This window comes from Arvicola amphibius, chromosome 5 (assembly GCF_903992535.2).
Source record: "Arvicola amphibius chromosome 5, mArvAmp1.2, whole genome shotgun sequence".
NCBI classification, from domain to species: Eukaryota; Metazoa; Chordata; class Mammalia; order Rodentia; family Cricetidae; genus Arvicola; species Arvicola amphibius.
This window is the reverse complement of record NC_052051.1, coordinates 156206757-156217137: the sequence shown is the minus strand read 5'-3', so window position 1 is coordinate 156217137 and position 10381 is coordinate 156206757. Positions and strand designations below refer to the sequence as shown.

The following is a 10381-nucleotide window of genomic DNA, read 5'->3' as shown; positions in this document are numbered from 1 at the left end:
GCTAGTAGCTACATTAGGTACCTGGAAATGAGTAAATCTTGTAAAATAGATACTAACAGCTACTCAGAAATAGGATCTCTTTGCTCCTCAGATGCCGGCAAAGAAGTCAGTCTTGCCCCCAACATTCACAGAGCTCTCTTAATTGCAGACCCGTTTATTAAGCCCGTTTGATGTACTGAAACCCAGGACTTAAAATCATCCGACAGGCTTCACCTTCAAATGGTAAGGCATTGTGGGGTTTTGATCCCACGACAAAAGTGGCAGGCAGCCTTTGGACACGGAAGGTGAAGGGCACGCAGACCAGCTCTGGTGCAGTTTGAAGAGAAGCGGCTCGCAGGGTGACAGACAGGACTGCATCAGGACACAACCCTAGAGCAAGTGGCTCCTTAGTGGTAACACAGGATACCTGACTGCCATCTGCTTCCACCACCCGGCATCAAGCCTTCCACACCACGTCTTTGAGGGGAAGCAAACGGTTTTGAGTTTTGGAAGAAGTCTCCCGTGTTTGGAACTATGTGACCTTTGTTCTTTGGGGACAGGAATTAAGCTGTTTTTAACCTTGAACATGCTAGAGTGAGCCCCCTTCTGTGATCCCTGCTATTACATGACGAGAGCCTTTTCCAAGGGAGGTGGCACAGAATCTTCTCCTTCCGTTGCACACATTAGTTCTCCCAACGTCCTCTAAACCATAGCTTGCTTTCCCCAAACCTGTTCCTAATAGTAATTTCTTTCTGAAACAGGAACATTTTCTACACAATCTTAAAAGGCTGTGAATTCAAGCCACCAACGAGTCGACCCATCACTCTCCCAATAACTAAACAGGATCAAATGTGGACAGTTCTCCCCCAAATGTCTACTGAGATCGTTGGGGCTCCTTGCTAAGCATATGGACTGTGAGCATACTTGACCCCGGCACTACCTGGTCACCTGGGAAGTACTTATTAACACAAGAGCAGCCGCTTCCAGCAAAGGAGACTTGGTAAGCGGTTTGAAGACTGACTTAAAAATCTCATCAAGCTGGGGACATACTGACTCGATCAGGTCTCGCATCAGGAATTAATTTACTTCCCTGGAACAATAAAACCTGGATGGAGACTGTCCACAACTAAAGAATCGAATGTAAACGTTTTACCTCTTAGCTATAGAGAGAACTTTTATTGAAGCACATTATTTTTACCCCCAAGGAAAGGGGGGGAGTTGAATTCATTAACACTAAATTTTTGTTTTAGGAACTATTGTGTTCATTCTAAGGCATGGAGAACTCTTTTTCTTTCTCCTTGGGTTTCTGTCATTGTTACGTCATAGTTTACTGCTGACACTGTGAGGTAATTCAACCACAAGTTTTCCAACATTTTTCCCCGTGTACATATAGTCAACAGCCCGGAATATGGCGTCCAGACCAATGAACCTTCCCTCTGGAGCTAGGTGTCCCAGGTCCACCTCACAGACCAGTTCCCCACGACTGTGCAGTTCCAGCAAGTGTTCCATGGCGGCCTGGTACTTAGATAAATAGTGGTTCAGAAAGAACCCCTGGAGACTGGCAGACTTCCTCAGGAGCTTGGCAGGTAGAGCTCCTGCTTTTACCGGTGAGAGACCCACAGGGCTTTGGTAGCCAGAGATAAACCCAATCACCATCAAACGCCCTTTGACGGCTAAGGCATCCACAGCCAGGTCAAACATGGCTCCCCCAACAGACTCGTAGACTACATCGACACCTTCAGGGTACTCCCGCTTCAGAACTGTCGCCACCGGCTCTGCTTTGTAGTTGATGGGGCGATCACACCCAATGGATTTCAGAAAAGCTAACTTTTCCTCTGAGGAGCAGGTTCCAATGACATGACACTTGGCTATCTTTGAGAGTTGTACAGCAAACTGGCCTGTCCCCCCAGCAGCTGCTGTAACCAAAACCTTCTTCCCTTCTGACAGCTCTCCAAGTTCTTTCAGGCTAATGTATGCAGTGGTGCCACTAACCAGCAGAGTGAGATACTCGGGTTTTACTGAAGGCACCGGAGTGGCAATGCTGGCTGGGACCACTGTATACTCAGCAAAAGAACCAGGCGCCATATAAGCCACAGCCTGGCCCACTGAATATTTAGCACCAGCAGAGAGGCCTAAGGCTACCACCTCACCAATCCCTTCAAAACCTATGTCAAAGGGGGGCTTCACAGATGGGTCATAGCGGCCAGCAGAATAGTTGATGTCGGATGCGTTAATACCAACGAATCTAGGAGAAAACAAACAGATGTATCAAGATTCTTTCTTTGTTAAAGACCTTCATAGTCTGCTTGGGGGAAAGACCATTGCAACCCCAGGGAGTGTGAAAGCTCTCCTAAACTATGGGACTTGACAGAATTCAGGAGAGTAATTCCTGCTACTTAGGTGAAAAAAAAAAAAAAGGATTTGGACATGTATTAACGTGAGTTTGGGTAGATTTTATTCTTTAATAGTTTTATGAAAAATAATTTCATATTATTTTAATCAGCAAGGGATGTATTTGTATTTCCTGTGCAGCTTGCTTTTGTCCTCACTCAAAAGGCAAAACAAGAAAGAAAGAAAGAAAGAAAGAAAGAAAGAAAGAAAGAAAAAAAAAAACCCCAGGAAGTCCTCACCGTACACAAAGTTTACTGGAGCTCTGAGCTGGAAATTAATTGGTCTCTTAACAGAGATGTTAAAAAACAACAGTAGGATAAAATATACGCCAAAAAGCCCACTCGTATTGATTCTGGCAACAATTTAACACTTTAGATAATAATAATGACAATGATATTATTAAAGATTGATGAACATGCAAGGTCATTCCTGTGACATGTTACTGCCCTGGTGGTTTGAAACGCCGAAGCAAATTTTCTCTCTGATGTAACCATGCCCAGCATGAACATATACATTTTGATTAATTGAACAGAAACTGGGGAGAATGATTTTTATGCAGCAATCGGCATTTTATAGCCTTTTCAGATGAAAAGGGAAGCAAGGCCCTCACTGTATTTTCCTCAACAAAAAGCAGAGACACAGCCTGATTAATAGCAGATGACTGGTTTCGTTTTTGTATCCAGGCTCACGTTTAACTGTGAGGCCAGTATTTTACCAGCTTTTCTTTGTACCCCACTATACCTCACAGCAAAAACATCTCCATGGGGGCAGTGGCAGCCATCTTCTGAGAAAGTCAACCGGGAACTCGAACACACAAGGACCCCCAAATTGTCATTTCCTCCCGTAAGAAAGTGAAAAACAATGGCAGGAGAAAAATGAAAAGAATTCTCTTTTAATTTATGAACCCAAACTGTCCTGTATAGGGGCACACTCTCACTATTCTCTACACAATGCCCTGGACTTCCAAACAGTTCCTCACAACATTCTCCCTTAAAGAAAGATCTTTCTAGACTGTAGAAATAAGAAAGTTGGAAACAGTTTCTTCCACCAAGGTACTCTCCGCAGTCAGCTTACCATGGCCCCAATAACTGTAAATTCTGTTTTCTGTACTCACAGATAAGGCCCAAAAATGAACAGAGGGGAAAATCAGTTTTGTTCATTTTTTTAAATATGAAAATGCCAATATTTTATTTTTTATTTTTTGGAAAAGGAGTTGGAAGTCTGCAGTGTATCGTTTTCTTTTTAAATTTACACAGTTCTCCAGCCCTGCTCTTTCTTCTGAATAGGGCTAGCTCCCTAGATCTTGATACTAGATTTCCCAGAATCCAGCAACTAGAGCCAGGCAGCAGGGCATCTCACTGCCCTTCATCCATTGGAAAAGCCAACTCCAGGAGAGAAGGCCGCCAGGGTGGAAGTGATCTTAAGGGGAACAGGAATCAACTGCCAGGACACCCTCCACTCATAGTTAACTCTTCCCATTCTCCTCCAGGATGTCCTCCTTTGGCATCTCAGTCCACAAGAGCTGATTCCCCTCAGGGGAGCCCTGATTATGGCTGAGGGAGAAGCTGCCGGCAGTCAGTACTAAGGTCCAGTGGGTGGGGTGGGAAGGATCCTCAGGACAGAGGTGCAAATCCCTCCCGCCTCGGGGCAATTTGTCTCCTCTCCACCCCCACCCCCCAGAGGTGGAGACCTAGCAGGGCACACTGGCGGAGCTGGGCAGCTGAGGCCAAGTTTGGATCAGCTGTAGCTGGACGGTTGCTGATGGTCAGTAGGGACTTGTGCTGGAAACACCAGAGGTCACTGTGGCAATCAGCTCCAGCAAGCACTAGAGAGGTGGCGCTGACCGGCAGGCCCGAGCCTCTTCCCGCTGGCATCTGCCCTGAGGCGCCCTGCCCAGAAAGACATGCACCACACTGGGGCGCTTCAGGGCGGATTTCTGCTGGGAACAACGACCTTTCTTTCCATCGCCATCACTAGGAGAGACATCAATGACCTCAGGTCCCAGGTTTCCGGACCCTTTGGGCATGCTCTTCCGAGTCCCAGAAAAGCCATGCAGAGCAAAACTAGCCAGCTCATGACCATGATCCGCATTGCACCTCGATTTGCCATCTCAGCCTTGCCCCTCTTCTAATTCTCATCGGTCGGGTAGCAGTTCCAACTATTGTCTACAGTCTGACTTCTGGTCCCCGCGCCCTCTCCAGCGTATTCTGGCCCATGGCGCCGGGATCCCTGTCTTCACCTGGTACTTTACTCTAGCACTGCGTTCCTGCCGCGGTGATGGAGACCCGCCGCTGCCTCGGAAGCATCTTAGTCCTTACCTGGGCTTTATTTGAAGTTGTGTGAACCTTCCTCTCCTCAAGATACAAGTTCAAGGGCAGCGGGCTCAAAGGGAAAGAGGGGCTGGGTCAAGGAAGGAAAAAAAAAAAAAAAAAAAAAAAGGAAGGCAAGCCAGAGTCACAGAAAAAAACAAAACTCAGGAACTCAGGAAAGATGCGCTGGCGCGCTTGTAGACCCTCCTTGTACCACCCCCTTTAATTGAAAATGTGTGCCAGTAATGACCGCAGGACCCCGGCAACCCGAGAGGAGGATACACTGTGAAAACCGAAGTCCAGGCACCCCACGAAAATTTAATGGGACCATAGCAAGCGTTTCCCAAATATACACCCTTCTCAAGCCACTCGGTTATTTATATTAGAAAGCGGTGAGCGCCTAGTACCTTTACTGTAGAAGTGACCCGGTGGGGAGGGGGTGGGGTTGGCTTTCCTGTGAACAAACATCAAACAGGAAAACTTGGTCCACAGGAAGAGCCTTGAAAACTGGGAGACAAAGTCTTCCAAACCAGACTTTCCTTTAAAAACAAACAAAAACAAAACAGAAGAAAGAGAAGAAGGAAAAGAAAAAGAAGAAGGAAAAGTTAAGGAGGGGAGGTATGGAGAATCTGGGCTTGGAGAAGGTAAATACTTTACCCTCCCGTGAGCAACAATCTATCACAACGCCTTCCCACACCCCCCTACTCACCGTTCTTTCTAAAAACTCTTTACATTATCTTACACTTGAGCAGAACATCGTTAGGAATATTTGGAAACGAAAAAAATCTGTCATTCTCACAAAAAAGGACAAAAATCGCACAAAAAATGCACTTGACCAGGAATATAGGTCTTTTTTTTTTTCCTTTTCAGAGGGCTGAGTGGAGGGGGAAACTGAAGTTTTGCGTGAGGCAGTAAAGGTGATGGCTGTTGATGGAGCATCAGTTCAAGAGGGGTTCTGTGCACCCCCTCAACACACTTTTTCCTTGGTGGTAAACTTCACAGTCCTAAATCCACGCCTAGCTTGCATGCACTGCCCTTCTTGTGAATGAAAGAATGTATTTTGCTAACTGGATTGAGGTGTGGAAATAGTTCACTGGAAGAAAAAGTCAGAAGACTGAGCACAATTAAAACCTCCCAACACCCTTGCAAAGAAATGAATTTGGTCTTAGCCCACTCATTCAGGGGGAGATTTTTGTTATGCTAAAAATGAGAAGCCTCTGAATAAAAATGTAATGCAATTAGCACTACTTAGGAGGCTACTGGCCCTGGATTCAAATGAACCAACTTGCGGTTAATTATTAAATTCTGCTCCTTAAGATAAACTGAAACCGGGAAGAACTTTGACACTGTCCATAAGAATAAAAGATCTGCCTTCAGTCGAGAGGTAGACTTTGTTACAGAACAGGAGAGAGGCAAAGATTCTGCCTGCTTCCAACTCAGAAACTGGCTTCATTCTCCCCTCCCCCCGGGTCGTGGACTCAAGGTGAAAGTTAGAAGTCAAGTTGTTCATATAAAGCACTTGTATCAAAGGGATTCTTGGCAGACATGGAATCAAAATAGAACAACATGAACAGCTGAATTTTCCAAAATGGAAGGCTACTATACTACGATCCGAAGAAACACCCAATTCCAGACGAACCAAGATGACCCTGGGCATCCGGGAGTGCTGTGGCGGCGAGACATTTAGAGAAGGGGAAAGGGGGCCAAGCTAGATCGAGTAAGCTTGGAGAGGGGTGCAGGAGATCTCCAATAATTAAATAAACTCCAGGGCGAGAGGCCCCCACACCAGTAAAACAGAGTAGCCTCCACGGCCAGCACTGGTGCCCCACCTCGATGTTGCTTGCGCTTCCCCCACTTCACACGTTCTCTTAGCCTGTCCCCTTGTGGTACCCCCTCCACATTTCACACCTGTTTCAACGAGGGATTTTATGTAAGCAGTTGTGTGTGTTTATTAGTGTTTACAGTCAACACTATATAAATCACAACAGTAAAAGAAAATGAAAGCCCGGCTTGGAACTTAAGTTTTTTTTTTTCTTTCTTAACTCTCCGGTGAAGTTTACTTGGAAAGGTTCTCAGCCTATTTTCACCTCACCTTATAACAAACCATTGGTGTGCTCTGGATGTCCTATGTGAACACAAGCTCGAGCCCTTTTTAGATTGGCCCCGCTCAAATATTTATCCTCCACAGACTCAGCATTTCATCACACAATGAAGCACTCCTCTGCGCCCTGAGCGGCCACAGCAAGCATGGGAAGGATGTCCACCCTTTGAGGCACTCTCCACCCACGGACTCCACTCAATCCCACCAACACTCAACCGCGAAGGTTCCAACAGGGTTCCAAAGGTTTCACAGTCAGCTTCTCCAGTCCTGCAGTTTTGTTTGGACAGTTGACAGCACTCTTTAAAGTGGACTGGTTTGAACTAATGAATCTTTGCACCCAGCTAGTTGGGAGGGTAAGTTTCGTCATTTAGATCTTCCAGGCGACAAAAACATTTTCTGGTCCAGAGTTTATAGCTTGGATCCAATCAGAACTCCTCCCCTCCGTAATTCTACCCAGCTTCCAACACACCTTGCTGGGACCTTTGAATGGAGCCCAGCAGGTGAAAGGGTACCAAGGACTCCTCCTGACAGACCAGCAGTGCGAGGACGCACCCAACAGATCTCTGTGGTATCGCCTGGACTGAGCACAGTGAGATCTCACACTTCTCCTTCACCCCTTACTAAAAATTAGTGGTGTGGAAGATCCTTAAGGTGGGAAGCATCAGGTAGAATGGTCAGGTCTGGCAACAACTAGTGAGCCACCAGAATGTCTGCTATGCATTCAGGCAAAAGCAGCCGTGCCCCCGCCCAACGTTTGGCCCAGCTTGCTGGTGCACGCCCCCGCTATGCACTCAGGGGACAAAACACAGTCAAACGGTATTGACAACACGCAGACTAGGTGCACACCAACACACCCAAGGACAGGCTCCGCCAATATGAGATGGAGGGGACAGGGAAAAGCAAACCGAACAAGGGCCCCTTTCCTTCATAGCACCTTTACCTAAACGTCGCAGTGTGTGTCCAGGCTGCTGCTGCTCCACTAAAAATTATGGCAACGCAGGAACCGTGGGTGCGCGCGGGTGGGCCGGGTGGGGAGCCTCCCTTTCTGGGTCCCGTCGTTTTTATTTAGGGAGCGGGAGGGGGAGGAGGGACGGCTGGGGGAGGGAGGAATCCCAAATTAAAATAACCCCCTGATAAGAGGACGTTTGGTGGCATCGGGTATTCACACCAGCAAGTCACATTACATTCGCCTTCGCCAGATGGCGGCGGGTTCAACTTCCCGGGATCTCGCAAAGTCAGGCTGTGCGCCCAAGCGCGCGCCGCAGTGTGGGCAAGCGGGCGACCCGGGACAGCCGGGAGCCCAGCTGCGCGGGCGAGGGACCGGGACGGGGTCACGCGCCGGGCTCACCGGTTCCGGACGAGGAGGTCTCCGTCCCCGGGGAGCGGCACTGGGCAGTCCCGGCGCAGGGTGACGGCCTCGCGGAAGTTAGGGCTCAGCCGGGTCACCACCAGCTTCTGCATGGTTCGGGGGATGGCGGAGCCCTGGAAGTCCAGGAAGTGACGGGCGTACGACATGTCCACGATGGCTCGGGCCCCGGCGGCCGTCAGCCTCAGCATAGCCCGCGATCGGCTCCGCCCGCTCCTGCGCCTACGCTGGCCCGGGTCGCGCCCAGTCCCGGCCGCTAGGCTCGGCTCGGCTCCGCGCGGGCGGGCCCGCCCCTCCTCCGGCCCGCGCCCTCCCCTAGGCTCCCGCCCTCCCCTCACCGCCCGGCTCCCGCCCCCGCCCTCCGGCCCCGCCGCGCGCCGCAGCCCCCGCGGAACCCGGGCGCGCCACCCCAGGATCTCTGCCCGGCCCTGCGGCCGCCGCAGCCGCTGTTCCTTTAATCTTTTTGTTTTGGTTTGAATCCGCTCGGCTCACACTGGCCTAGGATCTCCTCCGCCCTCCCCTTTCCTCCGGGCGCGGGAGAGGCCCCGGATATCCCCACCCTCCCCACGCTCTGCGACAGGATTTGATTCCTCCACCGGGGGCGGGGGGCGCCAAGCCTAGAGGGCCAGCGCCCTGGCGAACACCGCCGCCGTAGCCTAAGCGTCCCCGAGCGGCACGGCGCCCGGCGGCCGGCGCAGGCGCCTCCCCTTCCCGTGCGAAGCGTTCACTTCCTTGCAAGGTGGTACGAATCAACCCCGAGCGCGGCCGGGGCGGCAGGGCACGGCCGGGTCCCGGGCCTGGGCCCGGGTCGCTGGTGCACGCGCACCAGCACCTTTCTGCTGGCCGAGGGCGCTCGGTGCACCATGCATCCCCGGCCTAGGCCTCCCGGGCTCTGAGCGCGTCCCTCGCGCCTATGCTCTCTCAGTCTGTCCCGTGCAAGTTGCAGGAACTAAGCCATTTTATTTATCTTGGCCTAGATTTCGTGTTTTTCCATCGATGTTTTAAGTAGCTCCACAATACTGTTACAGTTTTCCCACTGGGAGAGAACACACAGACAGAACTAGATGGCCGAATTCCCAGAGCGCAGAAGGATTTTAAAGTTCTAGGTGGGGCCGAGGAGGGGTTTAGCGGAATTGGAGACTTTGTAATGATCTATGAAGACTTCGTTTTCTCTCTTATCTAGAAAGATTTTTTTTTAGCTAATTGTGTTCATTGACCAAATAATTCACCTTTTTAAAAATAGGGGCCACATTAAATATTTCCGGGCATTTTGTGATGAGCGAAGACCATCTTTAAGTTTATATTTTAGCTGTGCATTTTAATTTAAAAATAACTCCTGTTTTCCACTTAACCTGTGAATTGCAGAAATAATAAAGCCACTGTCCTTCACTAACCAAATCTAACCCCCAGATTAAGTGCAGAAGTGAAACAGGCATTTTTTTTTCTCAAATGTAGGACGTGCTTCACCCAAGAGTGGCTCAGATCCACGTGGGCGCGTGTGTATGCATGTACACGCGGGGGAGGGGAACTAACAGGTTTAAGAATCTGCAGGAACTGATGTCTGCCTGACTAGACTTAAGGACTCATGGGTTCCGCCCGAGATCAGCCAGTGCATTACAACACAGCCCCCCTAAATGTCTTCCTGCAACGTGCAATCTTTTATGTTATGCTGTATTAAGATTTCTTTTCTGTGTCATATTGTTTAGCTCCGAAAAAAAATAAAAGAAAACAAAGCAATTAAAAAGATTGACAGGTATGGTTTGTGTGAGACCTATTTGTAATTGTCAGGGTGACGTTGGCGAGAGGAGGAGGAGTAAAAAGTGAGGCAGGAAAGCAGCTCGATGTGTCTGTCTATCAGTTGAGACTGTCTGAAAGCTCTGCGATCCGAATGTGTGTTATATTTCACTGAAAAGAGGAGAGAGGGAGAGCGCATCTCCTCTCTCCCAGGAGTTTGGGGGGGACAGTACACGCTCATCTCGCCCACCCAGTGAATGTCCATTCTTCGCCCTCTCGGTGCACACTCTCCGGGTTGTTGTTGGCTTATTTTTTTGGAGGGGGTGTGTGGTTTTTTGTGTGTGTTTTTCGAATTTTTTTTTTTTTCTGTTGGAAGATCAAGACCGGCCAAAAATCCACGATCAAAATGTGTTTGCATTAGATTTCTTCTCGGAAGAAGCGGCGATCCTGGCGGCCAGGCCCCCCGGGGGCAGCGCGGGGCACCAAGTGCCGCTCTGGCTG

At 49.4% G+C, this 10381-nt stretch overlaps 1 protein-coding gene across 1 annotated transcript; it reads right to left on the bottom strand.

Annotated features, from left to right (window-relative positions):
• Positions 1–1126: 1126 nt before the first annotated feature.
• Positions 1127–8414, bottom strand: Zadh2 (zinc binding alcohol dehydrogenase domain containing 2). Its single transcript, XM_038330515.2, has 2 exons — positions 8129–8414; positions 1127–2224 (listed from the first exon to the last, which is right to left on the bottom strand). Exons 1-2 carry the CDS (start codon positions 8335–8337, stop codon positions 1300–1302), a joined length of 1134 nt encoding a protein of 377 aa, XP_038186443.1. The 5' UTR covers positions 8338–8414; the 3' UTR covers positions 1127–1299.
• Positions 8415–10381: the final 1967 nt, after the last annotated feature.